At 36.3% G+C, this 26,080-nt stretch overlaps 1 protein-coding gene and 1 long non-coding RNA gene across 2 annotated transcripts; one reads left to right on the top strand and one right to left on the bottom strand.

The window, feature by feature from the left end:
• Positions 1–318: 318 nt before the first annotated feature.
• Positions 319–24,408, top strand: Plscr5 (phospholipid scramblase family member 5). Its single transcript, XM_021655545.2, has 9 exons — positions 319–504; positions 5,956–6,015; positions 9,984–10,168; positions 14,793–14,835; positions 15,655–15,875; positions 17,280–17,441; positions 19,253–19,414; positions 21,479–21,561; positions 21,648–24,408. Exons 2-8 carry the CDS (start codon positions 6,003–6,005, stop codon positions 21,515–21,517), a joined length of 825 nt encoding a protein of 274 aa, XP_021511220.1. The 5' UTR covers positions 319–504; positions 5,956–6,002; the 3' UTR covers positions 21,518–21,561; positions 21,648–24,408.
• Positions 724–14,387, bottom strand: LOC110559902 (uncharacterized). The gene is made up of 5 exons (XR_002477105.2): positions 14,036–14,387; positions 9,616–9,873; positions 5,735–5,820; positions 4,286–4,426; positions 724–1,094 (listed from the first exon to the last, which is right to left on the bottom strand). It is a non-coding gene; the product is annotated as an uncharacterized LOC110559902 (long non-coding RNA).
• Positions 24,409–26,080: the final 1,672 nt, after the last annotated feature.

Here is a 26,080-nt window from a genome sequence, read left to right as displayed (position 1 = left end):
AACAAAAGCTACCCAGCACTGTGGTTTATAGGGACTCATCTCATTCTTAGCTATTGCTTAACAAAGCATGCTTTCAAATGTGCTTATTTTCTCAACGATTTAACCTATAAATAGCACAAGAAGTAAATAATAAGCATGCACTGTTAAGCGTAAATTGACTTTAATGTGGTTTGCCTATATATTTAATGTATATTTATTACAATAATTATCTCATTTTCATGGGAGCTTTGCTCCTGGGGGATTTAAACTCAGGAAAGCTATTTTTAATGCTGGAAAAAGGAAGAAACTGTGCTGCATTAAACAACTGGTCTAGCTAGCTTCCTCTGAACTGCAGCTGCTCTGGCTATGCGTGGTACTGCTTCAGTCAGGAAAGGGAGTTGTATACAGAGATGCTGGACTGGAGGCTGCAGTGACCGAAGGACTCGTTGCAGTATTTCGATGATATTTGTGAAGATGCAAACAGACGTTGAGAGGAAAATATAGCCACAGTGAGCAAGGCACAAGGTAAATATAACTCAAATAATGACCACAAGGAAGACTTGTGGAGTTCTTTTTGGGGTAGTTTGAGGTCGCTGAAAATTGTGAATATCTCATTAATCTCTCTCTTGGTTTGCTTCATATCTCTAGCATCCCTCTCCCAACCCCCTCTCTTCCTGGAAAACTCATCTAAGCCAGAAGGTCTAAAAATGTTCTCTTTCTTCTTAGACTCTCTGAAAAACAGCATCAGAGATTATAAATTTTTTATTGTGCAGAGCATACAGGTAAGAGGCAGAGCAAGGCCATGAAGACAGACTTACATCCAAGCACCATTCCACCTGAGTCTTATTGAAGTAAATGTTCAATGCTGAAACAATGTAAAGGGCAACAGGACAAGAAAACGTTTGCTTCTGTGGGCTTTGCAATCTACTGACCAGAGACGAATTATCCACATGAACAAATGGAGTCTCTGAGCACCAGTCTTCCAGTTCAGCCTTTTCTGCTTCATGGAGGGCTCTAGACAAATGTGCCTAGGAATCAAGTCACATGTGTTCTGCTGGATATCTCAGGCTCTTTTCCTTCCTTTCTAGTCTTCTAAATTATTATCTTTTGTTTTTCTGTTAGAAAGAAAGCAGATTGAAATATTTCTTACTGCCAGCAAACAAGTATGATACAATTTACTATTCTCATTACTCACAAATGAATATTGCAAGAGCTATTACTCTCCTGTTGGAAAGTAACAGAAAAAGGAAAAATTTAACATGTATGTGTGAAATAATTTATCGTCCATCTCACATGAAGACACATTATTGATACTAATTAAGTTGTTTTTCAGAGAGAGAATGCATTTTGACAGGTTATTGTCAGGAAGTAGAAATTGATTTTAATTTTCAAAAATAAGTAGATTGTGATGTTGCACTGAGGTACACATTCCCCAGGGTAGAGCCACGTCATTAGATGTCAGTATATCCCACAACGCTATAAACACCGTGAAAAGTTAATGGGTGTTTTCAAATGCATACATTAATGAAATGCTGCATCAGAAGAGCAGGTTTGAGCAAATATTAAGTAAAAGCACTGAGGTGTGATGCTTATTCACAAGTGTTTAAATGAATAATAGTATCAATGATAAGAAACATCAGTTCCCATTAAGAAGATGTTGGGTTTTTTTTTTTCATACTTCTATATAGAATATCTATCTTATGAGATTTCTTCATAGTTGTTTTTCTTTCTCTTATTTATACATTTATTTCTATCTCGTCTGGTTCCATAATGTGCTTGTTGATGTGGAAAAATTTGAAGATTACCCTTATGAGTAGAAATGCATGCCTTAGGTGGTGCTGATGAAATGCTTTACATGGCTTCATATCACAGAAAAATCTGGCCACAAGCAAAACTGAATGGAGTCTTTCTATTGCTAACTTATAGTCTTTCTACATTTAGATTCACCTTTCTGGTCATCACTCTTATGATATGGAAGTCATAAAATTAGTTATTAATTAGTTATTCCTTATTATTAATTAGACATTAATTATGTTGACAGTTATTGATTATTAATTATTAATTAGTTGTTTATATTATTACATGACAATGTGGTCAGAGAAGATGGAAAAAGAGATGCCCATGAAGGTGTTTACGTTTCTTAGATGATATAGTTAAGACCTTTGTGTGCTAGATGCTCATAAGTTAACATCCCCTAACTAATCTCCCAATACACTGACCAGCTGGAGGCATGTCTGGAAAAGAATATGTAAAAATGAGAACTTTTTGCTACTACTGTTGGGAAGGTAATTTGTTACAAGTACTTATTAAAGATCTAGATTTTCAAACTCCGTACTAACAATTCCATTTCTGCATGTGAAAACACAAAATAATGACATGTGAGTAGAACCACTGCTTGCATAACAGAGACATCACTATCTATGAGAAGCGCAATAGCCAAAACTTAATAAGTTCAAGACTTACATAGAGAATAATATTTTTAAAAATCAAGAAAAATAAGTGACTCTTCCTTTATATAAATACAAATTGTATGTGTATATGTATATGTATTTATACATATATGTGTAGAAGTATACATATAAATATAGATGTGCTTATATGTACATACATAATTTTTAATAGCACATGCATTTCATAGTAAAACCGGAGAGAAAAAAAGCTTACCTAGTGAAGTATTACAGAAGCCAGCTCTCCCAGTCTTTGTTTCTGCTCCAAATCTGTAGTCTTATGTATAACTCTACTTCCCATCTTTTTCCCACAATATGATTTGGAAAACATCAGTTGAATTTCTCTTGTTGTTGGTTTATATTGTAATGCATAGCATTTTTTCCTATTACTATATAGATTTAAATAAACTCTTTCCCCTGGTATAAAAGACATGTTGATAAGTCCCTCAGCTACGAAAATGGATTTCAGATCTCTAATGATTAAGTAACATGTAATGTTTTAAGCGAGGATTTGTTATTGAGTGGATAGAATGACAAAGCAGCTATGATGTATCCTGTGAAAAAGTCATGGGCAATAGATAAGGGTGCAGGGAATACATTCTAAATTTTCTCATTTTCTTTTGGCTGGAACAGAGGACATGGAAACAAACAGAAAGAAAAGATAAGGCCTAGTGCCACGGGTGGAGAACAATTCCACATGTGGGAGTTGCAAACTATGACAGGAAGAAACTATGACGGATGGTCAGAGTCTAGACCATCTGTTTCCTAGTCTTGCATTCTTATTTAAAGAACTGAAATAAACATTCACGCAGACTTTCAAAAGCAGCAAGAATGCTACTCAAAGTAATTGGCCTAGCAAAATGGCTTGGTAGGTAAAGGTGCTTTCCACCAACGCCCACAAGCAGTTCTTTGACCTTCATTTGTGCCATAATATTCATACACACATACATACACACATTATAAATAAACAAGTCAATATAAAAAAAAGAAATCTAAAGATTGAAAGCAAGCCACATGAGTGGTATTTTGGGGCCCAGCTATTGTTTGGAACTTTCCTTTAGGGGTTTGAGAAAAAGAATGGCTGGTTACTAAGCAATAAAGTTTGAGTGGATCTTTATTCTAACTGATAGGCTTAGATTATATAAGCCTTTGCCCAGGGCAAATGTCCTTTCCCATAATGTATCTGATTTTAATCATATTCACAAGCAACTTTGCATATGTACAATACAGCAAATAGAGAATTCTCTCCAAGTATGTACTTGAGGACACGTAGTTTTGCCTCATTGTGTCTGCATTAAAAACCAGTTCAAGCAGGATGGGTCCTTTTAGGAAGTACTGGAAATAACCTTTGAAGATGAACGATGAACTGTGCGAGTGTTAGGGTCAATGGGAGAAGGAGAAACTTACTGCATTGTGTGTAGTATAGTGTGTGTGTGGGGGGGGGGTAGATTCAATTGGGAGTCCTAGATTGCTAATAGGTGTGCAAGAATGGGAATTGTATTCAAAGTGCATGCAAATAAGTGTCTGGGGCTCATGACTACATCATTATCATGAGGGGGCTGTGTGTGTGGTTCAAATCAGGTGGAGTTTAAGATTGCTAAGCTGTTCTCCACACTTGCTTGCCTCAAAGCAGCCAGTCAAGAGTTGACAGGGAAGGGGCAAGGCCACATCCCTATGCTTTCTAGTGTTTGTTTTCAATGTTGTTTTCTTTTCTTTTCATGCAAGCTCACTATTCGATTTTTCCAGTTTGACAGTATTTCTTTTATCGTTCTCCTTTGTTTTGTTTTTTGTTAGACATGTTCACCTTTTATTAGCTCTACTTGAGGAAATCAAAATTGGGGACGAGAAAAATGAATCACCGTAGCAAGAGAAGTCACCGCGTCTGGTGGAGGCTGTGGCCATCTTGACCAACAATGGGGGCCTTGGTTCTACTCTTAACACAGCACTGTTAGGACTGGTAGTGTGGAAGGTGAAGTTGGGCAGCAGCTCTTAATAGCAGCCTGAGGAGAGAGAGAAAGACTGACTAGTTGCAAAGCCCATAGCAACAACTATGTATTATTAGGATACTTGGAACCATTAGCATGCTTTAAGCATCTAAACTTCATTGAAGAGGGGTTGGAGCCTCTCCTTGAGAAAGAATATGAATCAGAAAAGAGCAGAGCCAGAGAAGGTAGGCCTGAGGCAGGTAAATAAGAGACATCTGAAAAGAGAGAATCTGTTGGCCCTGTGGTTGGCAATGCCAGGAGCGAGTGTACAAGAGAAGAAATAGGTAGTGACATGCGTGCTTCAGAGGTAAATCGTGTGGAAATGCCAGGTTGTTGAGCATCATAGAGAGTTTAGCTCCTAGTCACATGACCATATGCACTCGCAGGGATGCTGTGCCCTCTACAGGTCAAATACGTTTAAACATGTTTTTCTTTTAATTTCAAAGTTGGTGCTCTCTTGAACAGTCAAAATTACAGCCCAATTATGATCACAGTTTAAAACACCTTGTTGGGTAGTGTAACTTCTTTAGATTAACTTTCTTTTCTTTTTTTTTTTTTTTTCTTTTTTTTTTTTTTTTTTTTTTTTTTGCAAATGCCAATAAAATTTGTGAAGTTTAACTTAAAAATAACACAAGTATGGCTTTTCTATGGAATGAAAACTTAAATAGGATAGCTGCATTCCGGCTCAAACTTCACAGGCAAAATAAGACAACCACAAAAAGCTACCTGCCAAAGAAGAAAATCTATACTTTCAGTACATACCCTTTACCTTCTAAGACAACTGTACTCGTTTCAGACAGTGCTGTAATGTAACCTTCACTATAGCCTCTGAGTAAACTGGCTGGGTGAGCAACACCCAGGCTGTTCCAGGAAGCTGCAGCCACAACCACAAACCGCAACTCCATTTTCGGTACACGATGAGTTAAATATCTACAGGCCTAGATTAGCTTTGTGAAGCTACCAAGCTCTGTGCTTCTCAATTCCCGTGATTAATCACATTTCATTTACACACGGAAATAAAGAATTATTTCTGTGCATAAAGGGTTGGGAATTCAACCTCTTTTGTTTTGTTTGTTTGTTTGTTTGTTTGTTTGACTCGCGTTTTGTGGGATGTAAGTTGAACAGAAGTCACAGGACAAAATAAAGAAGAATGTTGTTCAAACATCTGAACATAGAAAGAATTGTGTGTACAGCTCTGATAGTCTCCAGGGTGCTAGGATGATTTACACAGCCTCCTACTCTGAGAACCTAACAGACCACGTCCGACTACAGAACCTAGGACACACCTGAGCGGCAACAGGATGACAGAAATATTGTGCCTACCTTTCTTTTAAGTAGCTCTTTCAGCCACCAAACTGTATGACTTTTTCCAAGCAGGTGTTTTACTTTCGTGATGGCTTCATCTCCCCCTGTTGTCCAAAACAGATAAAATCAAACACTCTAGAACCAGCGAGGCACTGTGTTTCTGTGGTCTGTAAGCTGACATGAGGCAGACGGCGAGCATCGGGAGTTTTATTCACTCTGCTCTCTCCGTGTTGAAACAGGAAAAGCCTTTTCACCTGGCTGCCTTTGAAGAAGTACTGAGACTCCTATGGCCTCTAAAGGTAAGGGTGAGACTAGCCAGCAACTAAATTTGTCCTCATATATATTATAGACCACAAGTGCATGGCTACTGAAGTACAACCAGTGAGGTTGCTATTTTAAAAGCTCCTGCTTACTGCTCTTGAACGCTGGAATTTAAATTATTTTACTCCAATGTTTACTTTGTCCTAAGTTAAGATACATACACATGTTAATAAAAAAAAAGTAAAAGTTCAGGTGTAAAATGTGTTTTCAATGCAGTGAATGTAAACTTAGCAAATTAGAAAGAAATGCTGTAAAGCAAAATTGAGAGTGCAATATTTGGTTTAAACACAGTAACAGAATGAAATTCCAAGTTTAAATGAATTTAAACTTGGAAGGAAAAGAGCCTACCTAAACACTTAAAAATGTTATTCAAAAAAATTTAACTGCCCTCTTATTGTTCAAAGCCATGTGATTCAGCCCAGAGAAGAACAAAACACCTCAGTGCAGCCTCAGCTTGATAAAGTAGAACTAAATATTTTGCTTACAAACTTAAAGTATTTCAAAAATACCTAGGTAGTAAATTCAATATAAAAAAATCAATCAATATGGTCAAAATATTCAATGTAAGCAAGCAGATTAATAAGGGACATTAGAAAAAAAAAAGAGTACAGTTTCACTCAGGACCCTAAAACTATTGAAATATCTGTTTCAATTAGCAGTTTTCAAAAGACAAGAGATATGGTTTTGTTGTGGGTAATAATTTACAATCACAGTAAAATATTGAAAATGAAAATTGCATAATCTATTTTTATGCAATTATCAAAACAAGTCATTATTAAACTCTACACTATAATGAAGTTTCAGAATGGAGAAGTTTGGTTTGTGAATTGAGGGAAGCATTTAAAACTAGTCACAAAATAAAAAGATGACTCTACAAATGTACACTTCCTAAATTATTTAAATGGATGATTCAATCCAAATGTATATACCTTCTTGTTTGCTTCATAAAACACATCTCTGACATCTATTAAACAAATTAAGTAATCTATGTGTTTTTCATGCTTAGCAAATGTAGACCAGTCTCTGGACAATCCATGGGAAAGCTTATAAACAGATTATAAAATATATCAGAGAGAAAAATATTGAATTTTAATGTATGTGTACATAATGGTCTCTCATTGAAGACAAATAAACAAAATCCTCTACAAATATTTATTGAAGACTGACACTAACACGGTCCAAATACCTCTCATTTTATAAATTAGTAGCGGCAACAGAGTGGCCCTCACGGAGAAGAGTTGCAGACTGTGTAAAATATTTATGGTTTAGTTATACATTTTTAAAAGAGTAGATAGAAATTCAAAGCCAGATACGAATTCAAAGGAGTTTCTTATTCATCTGGTGGTCTGGCTCTTTGAAGAAAATGTGACTGGAAAGCAATATTATGATTAATCTGCCAAAAAGAAGTGAAGCTCAGTAATGCAAAAGACTTAACCCCAAACCCAGAGAGAAACTTTAAGATAAAAATGAACACACCTACAACCAGCTAAAAATATTAGCCTATGTCCTGAATAGAACATTTATTTCAAAACCAACGTGATAAAAAGTGTCATTTAAATAGGAAATCTTGTTCGAGCAATTGCCTTATCATTACTTTTACCTAAAATATATTTGAGAATATGTTTTTCAAAAGTATTTAAACATATGACCATGACTTCATAATGGTCTCTGGCCTATGAAGTTGCATTGTCAGATAGCAGCTCCTCAGAGACTCCAGGTTAATGGGGCATGTTAGAGACAACTCCAAAAGCGCCAGTCCTGGATGCCAGGAGATCCAACGCAATGCGTATCGTCTGGAACCTCTTCACTTGGTAAAGATAAGTATGTTGAAAGGCATCCTGTGGACCTGCTATTAGTGCAGCAACCCAGTAGCCCCAGTCAGGGATATGCAGCCCCTTTCCAGACACTGAATCATCTAGCGTAGTGTACCAAAGCAGCATGGGGAACAAGATACACTGGGAGTAATTTACCCATCATTTTAAAAAGAAAATGTCAATAAGAGATAACATAATATCCTAGCAATCTTTGTTATCAATTAGCCATATGTTCCTATTTGATTCGAAGACAGTTTTACATCGTCTTCCTGGTCTTGGGGTTTCCCCCTTGAAATTCCCTTCCAGTGTCCTTTCCTAAGAATAAGAGGCCTTATCCCCTTGCTGTGTGTCTGCTCCAGAGATCGAAGCAGTTTTTGTGGGATCCTTGTGAGAAGGCAACCACTCCAGGCTTATCACTTACAATCTCTGTTACAGTGGGGCCAAAGGACAAGTTTCTTCATGTGTTAAAACTCCAGCAAGTCCTGCACAGATCTCGAATGCCACGGATAAATGCAAACTTAGCAACCCAACATCAATATTAATGTGAACCCAGTCAGTTCCTACAACCTTAGGGGTAAATAAATAAATGAGTCATCTGGCAATTGCCCTCATTAACACTTCCTGTGTGCACAAGCTTAACAAGCTTGTCATTACTAGAATCAATTTATTCCTTTGTCCAAAGGGCCATTCATGGGGTGTCTGTCTTCCTTCATCCCTGTTCAGACTACGCTTGGGTTTTCTTAACGATGGGAATTTATTATCTTAGAAAGAATCCCAGCACACTTTAAAACTGTATTTGTGATTTAAAGACACAGAAAAATAACTCAAACACAGAAATTTCCATAAAACTCTGTACTGTTTCAGAAATAGACTATTATAATTTATTACTAAGTATATAGCACCTCAATTTTACTATATGCTCAATGAGAACACTAAGTCAAATCTTATGTAGCTGTTATAAAGTTACTCTTGGTATCCAAAATCTATTCCTTTGTCTCATTCAAATATGTGTTACCTAACAATATTTCAGTGCATGGTGGACCACAAAGTCCATGGTCCATAAAATGCTGTTGTCTAATTAGGCCAGGGTCTCTTTAATTTTTGAACACATGCCATGACCTCTACGCAGCAGTAAAATCACCTAGTGATGGATATAGTCTCAGAAAATGTCCATGTTGTTAAGCAATGTGAAGCTTATCTTTCATAATCCTTGCTTTCATAATGAACCTTATTATGTCTGAAAAAAAAAAAACATGGTTGTTCACTTTGTTGTGAACCCACAGCTGAGTTAAATCAACACAACGTTGACAAACTACTTAAATTTATTTACATTGAAAAACCCTTGACATTCTATGATGGTTAGAAGCAAACACTGCTAGTCTACAGAAAAAAAAAAAAAACAAAAACATAGAATCTAATAAGAAAGACAACACAGTAATATTTATGAGACAGGAATAGGGAAAAGTAGTAAAAAACTACCCTTTATATTTTCAGATAAAGATTCTCTTGCTTGGAGCTTATGCATAATATCACATAGACAAAAAGCACAATAAAAAGTTTCCTAACTTGCAGATTTAAAGGTGAAATGGCTGAAATCGAAGCGTATCTGCCAGATGTCATATTAACCAGTTGCTCTCTCTAAACCAACAAAGTGACACTTACATAATTCTATAATTAGGCTAAAACACGGATAAGTCACGAGCTTCCTCAAGCTTATGCACTTTAACAGTGAGTTTTCAAAGGACGTACCATTAGTGCTCTTACCTTTACCTGGGATCTTATCAAAATGCAGGGTTGCAAGCCTTGTACTGCAATTTCTGAATCAATAGCGGGAGAGAGGCCCAACACCCATTTTGATACGCCCTACAGATGGTTCTGACGAAGGCTGAAGTGTGAGGCTCAACAGTCTGACTAACAAATTACACAAGGCATCTTCACACAGTACAAGGCAGCACTGGGTAGCAAAAATAGAGGAAAATATGCTACAGTGGGAGAAACATCACTCAAGGGACATGCTGCCATCTAAATCAAGAATTGAAAAAAAAAAAAAGAAAAGAAAAGAAACATTAAGTAAAAGAAAAAGACAACCTAAATTTTAATACACATCAAGATATATATATATTCTCTTGCAGATTCACAGAATCAAAATCCTAGATGCCTGCCTGGTTTTCTTCCTGGAGCTACAAACCCAGATCAAACCTCTCGAGCAGCTTCTTCCAATCCCAGGAAACAAGCAAGGCAGCAGCCGGATGTCCCTCGGCCAAGCAGTTTCCTGCCAACAGGCAGTCTCCCTCCTGGTCTAGAATATTTAAGCCAGGTTTGCTTGCCTTTCCATTTCTAGTAGTGTGTTTCTTTGAAAGCAAGTCAATTCAGTTTCTTGTTTTCCAATCAGTTAATTAATGAAGTACAGAGTGCATTATAAATCCTGACGTTGTAAAGTTCTGATTGTTCTGATTTTTGTTGTTGTTGTTGTTTAGAAAGAATTTTACTCCACTTGGTTGCTACCTATACTTATTTACTTGATATAGTGGCAAGACTAAACAAGTTTGACTTTGCCATTTTGCATGTTTATGTACTTTCTGTTCCTGGTTCAAGGTATGGGGATAGGTATTCTCAAGGAATGATCAAACTAAGCCACCTACAGCTATTTAATTAAACATACTTATCGAGCACTTGCTATAAAACCTACTCTCTGTTACACAAACATTTTCTAAGTTGATGATCAAACAATCAAAAGAAAATGTTGGCTTGAAGAGTACAGAGCTCTGTACAAAAGCCAGGAAAACACACAGTCATGGAGAGTCTTGTGCAAAGAGCTGAGACTTTCCAGCAGATCTCAAAAGTAGTGTGACAGTCCACCGGAAAAGGAAGTTACTGTCTTCTGATGCTTGTGAGTCTCCACGGCAACCTGCCCAACCGATCATATCAGTACTAGGTACCGTTGCTGTTATAGCCATGGCAGGATGGCCTTCTAATAGCATTGTCATGTGGCAAATAAATAACCACCACCATCACATATGGGTGTATTCTTGTTGTTTTAGCACATTATCCCACACAAGATTAGAAAGCCTCTTCCGCTAATATTGAGATGTCAGCACATCTGCCGCCATGCTCGCCTGTTTGGCATTCCTTCAAACATAAAGTCTATCTCTTTTATCAAAATCAAATCTTTGTGTTAATTCCCTTAAGGTACAAGAGATTTCTGTTATGCCTGATAGGGTTTAAGCTGTGTGCAGCATATGTTCCTGGGAAAATGTTTATAATTGCAGATGCCTTCTCCAGAAACCCACTGGCAGACAAATGTTCTATAGACTGGCGAGCTCAGGGAGCAACGAAAAGGAGCTGGAAAAGCTAACCTACCATCTTCCATCTGCAAAAAGGATCAGCTGTAATAGCTGAGTAGAGTTGATTAACTGCTGCAAGCTGTTTGGGAATGTTGTCAGACAAGATTTTGCCAAATATAAAAGTGATATACCAGCGCCAGAGGGCTGGGGTTTGATGATCACATATGGTCATCACATTTTCTTCTTCCACCCATGAACGATGACACACCATGGCCAGATGCTTGACATGAATACGTGTTCTAACGTTCAATAGACAGACGTAAGAGCTCATGAGCTTCTGTTCTAAATGCAGTACATTTTCTAAATATGTACCCTGGCTGAAATTTTTCAGAAAACAAAATATGCCATAAACTGTTTATATTTTACTTCTAAAAGGAATCAGTTACTCACTTTGTACGAAAAGAATATGGGCTTACATTATGCCACGTACGTATAGAAAGATAAAGGAGCATTTCAAAAGTACCTCACGTAAGTCTGTAAAAGACCTTCTGTTACATGCATGGTGGATGTTAACTCTTTTTCCTTTACTGAAAATATAATTTTCCTCACACATATAACCTGATTACAGTTTCCCCTCTACTCCTCGAAGTCTACCCAACTCCCCTCTCTTTTAGGTCCACATCTTTTCTGTTGTTCTAGAAAAAAAGTCTTTTAAGGAGTTATAATATGATATGATATAAGTTATGATATGATAGTTTATGAAAGTATATGATAGGATAAAACAAAAACTAACACATAGGAAATGGACAAAACAAACAAACAGAAAGAAAAGAGCCTAAGGAAAGGCGCAAGAAACATAGACCCACTCATTTGCACACTCAGGAATCCCATAAAAACACTAAATTTGAAGCCAAAACATACACACAAAATACCTGTAGCATAAAATTTTTAAATTATATATGCATATATTTATATATATATGTTAATTATATATTAAGGTATATTTTAAAGGGGAAATTCTTTGACATGACATTATCATGGAACCTTCAAACATAACACTGAGTTCTTTTCCTATTAGCCATCTAGTTTTGTGCATTGTGATAAATATGGATCTATCTGCATTTTTCTACATGTAGATATCCAGTTAGACCAGCACGATTTGTTGAAGATGCTGTCTTTTTTCCATTGTATGGTTTTGGCTTCTTTGTCAAAAATCAAGTATTCGTAGATGTGTGGGTTTATTTCTCAGTCTTCTATTCGATTCCATTGGTCCACCATTCTGTGTCTATGCCAGTACCATGCAGTTTTTTTGTTGTTGCTGTTTGTTTTATTTTGTTTTGTTTTGTTTTGTTTTGTTTACTATTGCTCTGTAGTACAGCTAGGGATGGAGATACCTCCAGATGATCTGTTGTTGTACAGCATGGCTTTGGAAATTTTGTTTTGTTTTGTTTTATTTTTGTTTTTTCATATGAAGCTGAGAATTGTTCTTTCAAGGTCTGTAAAGAATTGTGTTGGGTATTTTGATGGGAATTGCCTCGAATCTGTAGATTGCTTTTGGCAGGATGGACATTTTCACTATGTTAATCCTGCCAAGCCATGAGCATGGGAGATCTTTCCATCTTCTGATATCTTCTTCAATTTCTTTCTCCAGAGACTTGATGTTCTTTTTAAACAGGTCTTTCACTTGCTTGGTTAGAGTCACCCCAGGGTACTTTATGTTATTAGTGGCCATTGTGAAGGGTGTACTTTTCCTAATTTCTTTCTCAGCCCTTCTGTCTTTCGTATACAGGAGGGCTACTGATTTTTTTTGAGTTAATTTTGTATCCAGACACTTTGCTGAAGGTGTTTATCAGCTGAAGGAGTCTCTTCTGCATTTGCTCCCATCTGCTTCAGGACAGAGTATCTCTGATGATGATTGAGTCAAGAGCTGATCTGAGTATAGCAGAGTGTCATTATTAGTCACTTTATCGCTATGCTTTTATTTGTTTAAGAACAGTAGTATTTGGTTTTACTGTGTGTCCTTGAGCTATATAGACTCAGGTACTTGGTCACCTAAGATGTTGGGTACTTATCTGAAACTCAGACACCTTAAGACTGACCTTAGTGCGTTATCTCTAACTTCTTTCTCTCTGGTCTCTTTTTCCTTCTTTGCCCACAACTATCAATTTTCTTCAAGAAAACAGAACCAATGTGACACACTCAACAATTACTTCACTTACAGATGCTTTGTAGTTATTGTTAATATGATTTGAGACTATCTCAAGTTATAAATGACTTTTGTAAGAAATATTTGCCTTTTTTATTTTTTTTAAAAAAAGGCCTCATTTCATCTGTGGTAAGACAATAAGAGGATATGTTTGATCTACCTCATCTCAGGATATTCAAGGACAATAAAAGAAAAAAAAAGACAGCCTCAAATTTACTGCAGTTGTAGATTTACAATTAATACTGTAGTTTACAATTGCCTTGGCTTAAAGACTCCTGCAGAATTTACATATGTCATTAGAGAATATGGTGAAAGCAACTTCAAGATGGGATTTAAAATGAAGCTTTAGAAATGCTGCGATTTTGCAAGGATCATGATTTGGCTTTTGTGAGTCTACTAGTGCTGAGGATTGAACTAAAAACAGACAAACGAGACTGCTCTAAAACACATATTTCCTTTGAAAAGGTAATGCATGGGCTGATAAGATGGCTCAGGCGTAAAGGTCATCCATTGCCTGGTAAGATGGACTCTATCCCCAAAGTCAACATAAAGGTAGAAAATGAGAAGCAACCCCTAAAATGTGTCCTCTAACCACTACGTGGGCACTGTGTGCAACATACATCATGAGCATGAACACAGACAATAACAGCAAATACATTTCTAAGCAGCAATTTGAGTTACATACTTTACTTACCTAGAGCTAATGTTATGTTGGCTCTTTGGTAGCAGAACACTTATTCGGCTTCAGTTGACTTTCTGTTGGTACCTGAAAGTTTTCTGTTATGCCCAGGCCTAAAGGAAAATAAGAATAAGAACTATTTATAAAATGTCATCTCTCAGCTCAAACAGATATTTATCTGAGAGAGCGTGATGCCAACTAACAGAGTCAGAGGGAACACAGGGACTGGAAGAAACTGGCTGCCCAGTACTCATCCTGTAGCTTCATTTCCTCAAAAGGAATTTGGGGACATTTTGAAATGTCGTCTACATTGTTATTCAAATGTTATTTTTAAAATCTCAAAATAGTTTGTAGTATCACCTCTTTTCCTCATGATCACACAGCATAAACGCTGTTGCCTTTCTTACTCTTGGCAATTGTGACTTGAAATTTTAAGGGTTCTATAAATTATTAGTTGAACAATAAGACGAAGACAGCTCATGCATCCTATGAATGAGACATGGCCCCACAGAAGAATTACAGGGCTACTCTTTGAGACATCAATTCTTCCTTACTGAATTTGTTCCTTAGTTAAAACATAGTACATGTTTGCTCATTGATCTACAATTTAAGCTAATTTTCTTTTTAGAGGTTTCTTTGATTTCTGTGACTAAAGTCTTTGCCTTTAACTTTGCAAGTGTTCAAAACTGTTTAATATAAATGACAGATTTCATGTTGCATGGTAAGGGCTGTGACAGAATGATTTTCACTTCTTTTGTGTCATCCTTTGCAGCTGGACCTGATAATCATCCATCAGCAGGTGGAACTTCTCGGGAGTAAGTATTCTGCAATTCTGAAAAGGCTTTAGTGTTCAGGAGTTTCTTTACATCTAAAATGTTATAAACAATGGCTAGAATTAGATTAAATGATAGCTTGGCCTATTTTTAAACCAAAATTAAAATTATTACATACAAACTATATGTATAAAAGCAATTCTTTAATAACAGTGACATTCAGGTGCTAATATATTTCATTTTAAAGTGACAAGCAGCAATTAATATGCCATGGATAATAGTCACTGAAATTTCTTAACATTCTGATAAGGGAAAATCACAGTTGAGAGCATATTAAAATTTTGTCAATACCAATGCTATTGTTTCATTGCTTCATGATTTACTCAACAAAACATACATAATTTCAAATTGCTTGAGTGCTTTCTATTTATAAGATTCCATATTATTCTAAAATATGTCATAATTGAAGCAATTGGCCAGTGGATCTTAAAAGAAATTTTAGATACAGTAACAAATGCTACTGTAAATTGCTCCAATACCTTACAGAAAAATAATAGGGTTGTTATCTGAGTAACGAATTCCTTCTTACACAGTTTGTTCTTTGGTTGAAAGGTGCCCCAATGTGTTTGTTCAGAGTTTTAGGATGAAAATTAGCTAAGTTGTTAGTTTTGTTCTCAGATTTTGCTTTGACTTCTGAGGCTAAGTCATCAAAGTTTAGAGCATGGAAACAGATTTGTATGAAACTAAGACTATCAGCTCAGTAACCCGGCAGTATCTCTGTGTTCTCTTAATACTCCTTTCCTTTTGACAAGTGGTGATGCCAATCAAAGCAGTGCCTTCATACCATGTGTTTTCCGATAGTGATACTCGGCACTGAGACCTCCAACAAATATGAGATCAAAAACAGCTTGGGACAAAGAATTTACTTTGCAGTCGAAGAAAGCATCTGTTTTAACCGTAACGTGTGTTCCACCCTGCGAGCCTGCACCCTGAGGATCACAGACAACTCGGGTCGAGAGGTGATTACAGTGAGCAGGCCCCTAAGGTGTAACAGCTGCTGGTGCCCTTGCTACCTACAAGAGGTTGGTTAACGCCTCTGAACAGCTTTTCTTTTCAAGATTACTCCTTTAAGTGGCATTCATCTGGAGCTATGAGACAGTCAACGTTACAGTTGTTTGATGTTACATCTTCCCTTTTAGGATAAGGAAAACATGAAGATTCGGTGAGGCACTGTTTCCATTTGTAACCCAGAGCTATGGCAGCTACTATGAGATTAAATGATAGAGACAGCTCATATATCCTAAAAACAAGACATAGCCTCCTGACCTGTGTATTAGCCAAGTAATTGTTATGTCTTCCATCACTACACAAATACTGTAACACTTTTCCTACAATGTCAATGCCCAAGAGAGGCCATGACACTTAGCATTTACACCTTTAACAAATCTGTGGTATGTAAGAGAGTAACATTATTCAATTATTTTATTTTAAAACATAATTGATTGTCATTGTTAGTAGAACTGCAACAATAACTTTCATTGATGGAGACATCTCCTTAATTTGATTTGATGTCTCTGTGACCTAGAAGAATGTGGTTTTATTCTCCATTCTGCAATATGTATATATATATTTGTATATGTTTGTATATATATATAATATATATTATATATATGTGGAAGTGCTATCATATCAATACAATGAACCCTTATCATTTCCATGACAAAAGACAAAATTAAATTTAAAAAAAACACCACTTTGCATCTTAAAATATATATATAATAAGTGCAAAAACAATGCTATAACAATGTTTGGTCCTTTATCGTTTTATTTTTCATCGATCACTACACATATTATTTAGAGAAATGTTAATGAATTAGCATGAATACACACACACACACACACACACACACACATATATATTCTACTATCCAAGAACACTGTAGACAAGCACACAAGATGATGAACTTAGTATGAGGTTTAAAAAAAAACGAGATAAATAGGTAGAACACTGATTTACTTCAAAAGAAGCATTTTCTACTTGCCTCCCCACATTCCAAAGTATCTTCCAAAAGGATCTCATTTGTTTTACACGCAAATGCTAAAATAATGCCTAAAACGACAAATGTGAACATTCTACAACCGATAAAAGAGGTTAAAATATGTATGTGTTGTGGCTACAGCTGAGGAGTAATTATTGAGTTGGTCCATACTAAATGCTGTAATTTCCTCACATTACAGGTGATATGAAATGGCAACTGTGCCAAGGACACCAAGGCATTTAGGGGGAACTGCTAGACACACAGGTGCAATGCATCCTTGGCATTTCCAAGACAAAATACAAAATGTCAAAAGAAAACACCCCTTTGCAGCCTAGAAACATATATTTATAATGGCTCTTTTAATACAACAGTTATCTCTTTTAAAAATATCATGTTTAATGCATATAACTGTAGAAAATCTCATTTTGTTACTATTTCCTCCTACAGCTAGAAATCCAAACCCCTCCTGGAACCATAGCCGGTTATGTTGCACAGAAGTGGGACCCCTTTCAACCCAAATTCACAATCCAAAATGCAAACAAAGAAGATATTTTGAAAATTGTTGGTCCTTGTGCAACCTGTGGGTGTTTTGGTGATGTGGACTTTGAGGTATGAATGACAAAGAAAGTTTTGCTTCTGTCCTGATTTCTTGCAATGTAATCAACATCAAAATAATGATGTATCCCTTAAATTCTTAAATACATTTTAAGAATTGCATATTAGTATAATACTCTAATAAATCATAATTCCGTGCTTATAATAATAGCTATTACTCCAGAGATTTCTAAGTCCACTGGTTTTTAGCAAAAATAATGCTTCGCCATTTTGTTTTTCATAGATCGCTGCACATATTATTTAAAGAAAAGTTCATAAATTAAAAACGAGAATTATAAAATTAAAATTCTTGAAATATTTGCTAAATACGCCAATAAACTACTGCATCTCCTTACCTAACAGCAACTGTCCTGTTGTTTTTCACTTAAGCCTTTGAATGTCAAGCGGTGGAGAGAGAGGAGTGAGTGTGGTTTTATATTAACTAACTGTGATTGTTTAAAAATCACGGTAACCCTCTATTTGATGAGGTTGGTTCACAGGGAGTTAAAAGCACATGTAGACAGAGTAAATATGTGTATTTTGACCACCAAAGTCATCTAAGCCCTTTCCTGCTGTCCCGCTTGATGGACATTTAGCCCTGTTCAGGTCTCACTTCAGAAGCTCATTCCACTAGAGTTTCACTATATAAAGCTAAGCTTCTAAGACGTGCTAAGTTGCTTTATACAATAATGGAGTCTGGGACTGAGTATTAACATGGGCCACTGCAAACTTAGCCTGTAACAACATACACTGTCTTAAGAGATTATCCCAAACGTGCATCATAGGCAGGGGGGCATTTACTTTAAACCATCTTTTTCATTTTTCGTATGTATCCTGCCTCCATCTGTTTGCCAACCCCTTAGCAAGTATATACACATTGAGAACACAGACTTTGTCAAGTGACTTATTGTAGGCCCGCTATTGTGAAAAGATGTGGCAGGGATTTTTAATAACATGATTGAATTAATTTTAGAATTTAGAATTTAGAGTGTAGTATCTGTGCTATAGCTATGTCCTAAGAAAACTTCCCTACTTTCTATTTTCTATCCCCATTCAGGAAGTGAAGCTCTACATTAAATAGGTGTCTGAATGATATACAGGACAGTTGATAAAGTCAAATATAGATCCTTCATTCAACAAGCCTTAAGACTTCAGTGTCAGAGTCATCTTAGTCTCCTGGCTACACACTAGGTGTAAGCAATTTATAATACTTAGGATTGGTTAGAATGGAATGAGTTAACAAATGTCTGAGTGTAACATAAAAATGTAGTTTGACAATGTATTATGGTTAAAAGTTTTAATATTTACATAGTCAATAAATTTTTAAAGTTTATTAATTATAACCTAGAAAATAATTTAATTCACCCAAATATTTTTAATATCTGCATGCATGTAAGCACGTCCTCACATACAGTATAAATATTTTCCATATACATATTTTATAATGGCAAATTCTGGTTTAAAATTTAAACATAGTAAAGAAATTAGCGTCCTGCTTAGCTAGCTAGCTACATAACTAAAAGATGTACCTGCTGCCATCTTGTGGCTGTCTGGCCTTAATTATTTACTCCATCTGCATAAAAAATGAAAAGGAAAACAAATTATAATGGTCTACAAACTGTGGCAGTCTGAAGGTCTTGACTATTGTGGAGATAGAGAGCCACACCTGTGCCCAAACACAGGCTCAAACAGCAGAGAGCTGCCATTTTGGGGTGGTGAATAACACAGCAGCTCAAATTCGTCATGAGAGAAACATACTGAGAAATGTCAACCATCTCTTCTTACCTGCAAATTTCATACCTCGTTTTTTTTTCCCCCTTGTGAAGGTGAAAACTGTTGATGAAAAGCTTACTATTGGGAAGATTTCCAAGTACTGGTCTGGATTTGTCAATGATGTGTTCACAAATGCCGACAACTTTGGGATCCATGTTCCTGCAGACCTGGATGTGACTCTCAAAGCAGCAATGATTGGTGCTTGCTTTCTCTTTGTAAGTTTGGTGTAAGCTGCGTGGGTGAGTTTTTGTCCTTACGAGCCAGACTGTAGAGAGTTAATCCTCTTCCACACAGTCTTGACCTGCAGAGCATGCTTTCTACACGGAAGGCAGTTTAAGACAGGATCATCATCCTTTAGAAATCAGAAGTTAGAGGCTTATGCTTCACTCAATTGGTTAACACAAGAGTCAGGTAACACCTTCACCGAAATGCTTGACCAGCTCCTGCCTGAGGTCTTTCTTATTATGAACATTTTGAACTCACAGAAACCTGTGGGTTTGTTTTGTTTTAATAAACCAACATCTTTCCTCTTCCTTTTGTAGTAATTCAGAATTTCAGATCTCAAATCTAATGATTACTTCAATTGTTAACTCTGCAATTTGCCAGAAAAAAAAAAAAAAAAAAAAAAAAAACTCCACCATTTTAGGCCAAATTTAAAGCAAGCATTTATTAATTATTAAATACTGACCAAGAGTTGGCATTTGGTCAGTACCGTCCCCTGGAATTTCTCTGCTGGAATAGCCTGGCGCCACTGCCTTGCAGGCTTTTAAGGACAGTGCTTTCCCATGAGGGTTTGTTATTTTCCAAGAACTACAATTCCCAGCATTCCAGGAAGTTACCTGGCTCCTGGGCAGGTGGGGCTTATAGGTTAATTTTTGGGCATTTCACAATCTATGCTGCTGTTGGGTAACATTGGCCCCATTTATTGTGTTTCTGCTAAAGACACTTAGAAAACACATTAACTAAAACTAACTCCATAGTTTTATCTTTGATGGACACAGAGAAGTATAATATATGTAAACAGAAAAAGAGAGAGACAGATGTATAACAGAATTATTACTTCAAAACCTTTTGAGGAATCTTAACTACTTATTTACTATAATTAGTAGTCAGTCCCTATTTCTATCTATGAATCACTGTAGGTCCAGTTAATTTTGCCTGTCATAAATTTGGCAATTATTTTTTATTTTCTCCATTCTCCTTCATTCATAGTTGTTCATCACTTCCTGTTTATTCTTCCCATTTTTGATCATCCCACATTTCAGCATTAACATTCAACACACACACACACACACACAACACACACACACACATATACATAGAAAAACACATTCTCATGCAAACACATGTTCATATACCCTTTCTCTTGGGTGTTCATTAGATCTTTCTAATCAATTTATTTACTTAATTTTCATATTAAAAACAGTTCATCTGTGATCATCTCTATAAGCCTATTTTTGCTGACAGACTGATGCCAAAATAGTACTGGTAAACAATAGGTGTTTTCTGGATCTTAAACCTTACTGATTTTTCTTTTTGATCCTTTTCAGAAGCCTTTTAAATATCGTGCTTTGACAAGTGTATTTTCCATCCTTGGCTCACATTCTTTGAGAGATTAATGTCATATAGGCAGGTTGCTTAGATCCCATTCAATATGCAGTACATAGCACAATCTCTGCACGGCATGCAGGCTTGTAGAACCTCAGCTCTCACCTGGGTGCACCAAGCCAGCACTTACCCATGGGTTGAATGGGTCCTCTGTGCTCAATGATCTCTGCTTTAGAGGGTGCTCCAGTCATACGAATGGGTAACTTTTAAACTCCAGCAATTATGTGAGACACATGTCTAACTGACAATAGAAACAGATCCCCCACCCACTTCCCGTGAAATCACAACCTTGTGGAACCATCGCAGTTACGCTAATAGGTGTTTTGAGATAGTTTCTCAAATGTATCTCTAAGGTAAATTACAAACATTTCAAAGGGGGTACCTGTTATAACTTCTTCCTCTGCCTTATAATTTACAGTCTTGATCTTACCAAAATTTCAATTGGTGATAGTGGGATTACTTAGATAAGGTGATCACATGCCAAAAATTCAACATGTGAGAATCATGAACCTTAAAACATTGTCATTTTTATTCTTCCAATAAATCATGCATTGCTGAAACACCACTGGGAACATCATTGCTTCACATCATCAAAGCTGGCATGTCAAGCTCTTGATTCTAATTGTTGCTTCTTTTATAAATTCATTCATATTCAGTTTATTTATTTGTAGGATATTATGTTCTTTGAACATTCACTTGCCGGATTATAACAAGCATGATGACGGACACAATAAAATATGCAGAACACATTTCTGTAAGTAAAAGGCAAGTTTAAATGATCTCCTTCCTTTGAAGATGTCTATGTTTGACACTATCTAATTCTTTTTCATTTTCTTCTAGATGTCCCTTGGGCTCTGAATTTCATTTCTGAATGGCTTGAGCATTTGATTTTTTTATAACTAAACGTTAATTATTATTATATTTATTAAAACACAGTCTAATGAGACAATTACCTGGTTGTGAATGCATGATGGTTAAATACGCAATTACTAGTGTGAATATAGGTTACTTTGAGAGATTACCATTCTTTTTTTATCCTTTTGAAGTCACTGCAATGGTAAGCATGAAAGATGAGAGCGAAGGCTTGCAGCATTACTGATGGGAATTCAATGTTTAGAGAACACTTTGAAGTGCTTCTGGTACTACGGGTGGTTACTAATCAAAAGGCTTGAATTTCTAAACTATCTTTTCAAAAGTAGTTCCTTTTGACTTTTTAAATTTTATTTCTTTTTAAATTTTTCTTATGTAGTCTTAATGAATTAAAATAGAAGCATTATTTTATAAGACACTTTTCACATTCTTTGAGAAAGTATCTCATATTTCCCAGACTATGTTAATTTTCTTATTGTAGTAAACACATTTTATCTATATTGGGAAAATTGGAGATTGAGTAAATAATACGTTTAAAGATCTAAAGGAAGATAGATAGCTTCCATTTGTTCAAGTAGCAGAAGCGCAATTATATTCCGTAAGACAATTAACTAAAGCACTGAGCAGATTCATGCCCGAGATTTAAGTAGCCATATAGATAGACTCTAAATTAGTGAAATCAGTCTTATCTACCAGGACTTTATCTAACTGCCATGAAGTTTCTGCCAGTTAATGGATCTGAGACTTCAAGATGAAAAATGGACCAGTCTGGATTTGAAAACAAACAAAACTAAAAATGTCAGACTTGAATCCAGGCAGCAGAGCAGAAGTGAGAGAGCATAGTAAATGAAAACGATGCAGAATGAACACCGTGCCTCAAAGTACTCCTGTTTCCTTCACCCACTTTTCCATGTGCCTGCCAAGCTGGGCGTCCACCTCGGCCAGACTCCACCTCCTGAACATCCCCAAGAATGGTACTGAGGAATAAATGTTCACATACATGAGACCATGGGGGATAATCTCATCCAAACCACTACTTGAATTCAAGGTCATACTGGGATGCAAAATCATGTCCCATCTCAACCTCATTCCCTCCGAAACTAAAAACAAAAGAATTTTCTTTTTTTTTTTTTTTTTTTAAAGAATAGGGGCTATTTTTATAATGTTTCAAATTTTCAGACTTTTTTTTTACATAAGCAAAGATTGTTTACATCACAAGATGTACTTTAGTTTTTGCTATGTGTAATTGTCCAGATCATTACCAATTTTTTTACTTTCCATTGGAATCTGAGTGTTATAGCTATTGATAATACTAAGCCCAGTCAACTTCCACTCCAGCCTCTTTACTCTGATTTCTAGAAGTATAAAGACATAAAAGTTACGAATCTGTTTTCATAGTCACTAGCCAGGGAACTGCAAGAAATCTATCTTTTGCTAAGACGACCCAATGTTATTAAGGAGAGGTATCAGTGAGCAATGGGGCACTTGGACAGAGAGAGAGAGAGACAGAGAGAGAGAGAGAGAGAGAGAGAGAGAGAGAGAGAGAGAGAGAGAGAGAGAGAATTAGCCAAACAGAGACAGAGAAAGAGAGACAGAGAGAGATTGTACTGAAGCTGGGGAACAGTAACTGATGTTCAGTAATTTTATGAAAGACATCTCACATTGTCTTGCCTATGTACATACTTTTGCAAAAACCAACCTTTCAATAAACTTAATGCTGCTTTTAATTGTTACCCATTGGAATGATGAGTTATCAATCAGTTCTCTACAAGAAGGGCAAGAGTTTTGTATTTCTAGACCTAGGAAGAAATGTAACTCAGGACAAATAAACAGACATAAATGGAGCTGTTAATTTGAACATAGAAGAAAAGAAGTCAACAAGAGATGAGAACGTGTAGGAAAGAGAAAACTTGCCATTTGGAAAAGAGTCAAACATGCTGGGCAAGTTTAATAAACACAGGAAGACTGTGACTAGAGTGTAATAATCAAGAGGGGCACAACTCCGACAGATTAACAGAGTATTTATTCTTTGTGACCCATAAAACCTTGTAACAAAAAAAAAAAAAAAAAAAAAAAAAAAAAACTGAAACCTTCCCATAAACCACCAATATTTCCTTATTAATGAGATGTTTTAACTGGTGCAGTGATATGTGCGTATAATCTTGGTACTTAGGAAACAGGGGAATGCAAAGTTTGGGGCCAGTGTATTAACAGGAAACTCAAGATGAGACACGTCAATCACCAAGACAGTGACCATAATAGGGAGATGCAATCACACAAAACTAAAGGTGGGGGTATAGTAAGGTGAAAGAGCACTCCTCCAGCTCAGGCAGGGATCTGGGCATGATCAGAATATTTCTAGAAAATCTGGAAAACCAAGGGGACAGTTGGGACCACATAATACCTCACTAAAATTCTGACTCACTTGAGCCTTAGTTAGGACACATACATATGTTTATATTTATAATTTTTACTACCAAAATTCGAAACCTTGAATCCTTTTATAAATTGAAAGAATTATTATTTTTATTTACTTTATTACTTTATATGCACTGGCATTTTTCCAATGTGTATAGCTTTGCATCACTTGAGTGCCTAGTGCCCACGAAGATCAGAAGAGAGTGTCAGATTCCCTGGAATTGCAGCCACATACTGTTGTGAGTTGCCATATGGGTGCTTGGAGGTGAATTCAGTCAGGTCCTCTGGAAGAGTTGCTAGTGCTGTTAACCTCTGAGATATCTCTCCAGTCAATCACCATTTCTATTTCGGGAGTCCTGTGTTGTTTCTCTGTTAAAATTAGAGGGGCTTGAATTATTGTTTATAATATTTTGGCTTTTCAAGTTATGTGTCTTTTTTTATTTCCATAAAATTTTACTTTGTTTTGTTGGTTTTGTTTGTTTGTTTGTTTTGGTTTTAGGTATGCTTGCCTGGGTCAAAGGCCAACTGAAGGATATTTCTCATAAGTTGTCTGCCTTGGTTTTTGATGTGGGGTCTCTCACTGCCCTGGAGTTTATGAATTGGACTAAGCTTACTATCCGATATGGCTCAGGTGCCCAATTCTCCCTGTTTCCTCAAGCAATGACATTACAATTGTCATCCACTATGCATAGTCTTTTTTTTTTTTTTTTTTTCATGTAGAATGCTGGGAATTGCTTGCACATCAAAAACTGAGCTGTCACTAATCCCTAATTTTTTTCTTTTCATGTAGAATGCTGGGAATTGCTTGCACAGCAAAAACTGAGCTGTCACTAATCCCTAATTTTTTTCTTTTCTGATTACATTTTTTAATTTATTAAACTTTGGTTTTGACAATTTTGTACATGGGTACAACGTATTGATTACTCTCTAGGATTACCCTCACTTGTCATCTCTTCTCTACAACCCCCTGACCATTTTCATGTGTTTACCATTTTGAGACCTAATGTGTTTATAACCAAGGTCATTTGAGTGACTGTGTTTAGAGCTGTGTATTAAAGCCTCTGTTGGAGTCACTAGTAGTTATGTAACTAATGGCAGTTACTCTCAGTTTCCCAGAATCTATCAATGGACACTAGTTCAATAGAGTGAACAACAGGGACCCTGAGATCCTCGATAATTGACTGTTTGGGGCAGATACAATTTAAGCAGGCACAATTGCCTTGAGTTCATTGTTGGAAATGCTGTTTCATGGTACTCTCTAGTCCTTCTTCAGGGCTATCTTCCAGCTCTTACATTCTTTCCATATCTTCTGCAACAATGTTCCTTGAGCTTTCCAGGAGGTGATATAAATGTCTTGTTTGTGGCTGAGCATTCAACCTTAATTCATTCTCAGCTTCTTGATTGTCTTTTCACTCACTACCTTTCACTGCGCAGAGACTATTCTGATTAAGGCAGAGAGCAAATTAACTTAGGTCTTAAACACAAATAATTAGAAGGCGGTTTGACACTAAAGCAATTTAATTAAATGACATTAGCAGATTATTCTCCAGGCATGGATTTTTTTTTCCTTTTTACTAGAATTCGAAGTACCAAAAAATATAGTCTCTCTAGCTGACTCCACGTGGAAAGCAGTTGGTTACCCCTATAAAATCCATGCCACTATTGCACAATTAGGAACCTGTTGAGTGGTAGACAGGTACTGTAGTTTGTAGAGTTTACAACTGGTTTGTAGAGGTTACCCTCACTTGTCATGTCTTCTCTACAAGTCCCTTTTCTCCCCCAGCAGCCTCAATGGAGTCTTCTAAAACTAGGAACTTTTAACTAGCAGGGAGAAATTTTCCATCTCAGTCCCAGTTTAGTTTCTCTGTGCCTTCATCTATTTTTTTATTATTTAATAAAATTTTTTATTAAATTTTTATTTTTTTATATTTATTACAGTTTATTTTCTTTGTATCCCAGCTGTAGCCCCCTCCCTCATTCCTTCC

The sequence above is a fragment of the Meriones unguiculatus genome, chromosome 6, assembly GCF_030254825.1.
Source record: "Meriones unguiculatus strain TT.TT164.6M chromosome 6, Bangor_MerUng_6.1, whole genome shotgun sequence".
Taxonomy (NCBI): Eukaryota; Metazoa; Chordata; class Mammalia; order Rodentia; family Muridae; genus Meriones; species Meriones unguiculatus.
This window is presented reverse-complemented; position numbering and strand designations above follow the sequence as displayed.

Coding starts and splice junctions, on each gene's coding strand:
- Plscr5 (XM_021655545.2), top strand. Junction 15,876..17,279: donor GCCCTTGCTACCTACAAGAG/GTTGGTTAACGC, acceptor TTCCTCCTACAG/CTAGAAATCCAAACCCCTCC. Junction 19,415..21,478: donor TTGGTGCTTGCTTTCTCTTT/GTAAGTTTGGTG, acceptor ATTTATTTGTAG/GATATTATGTTCTTTGAACA.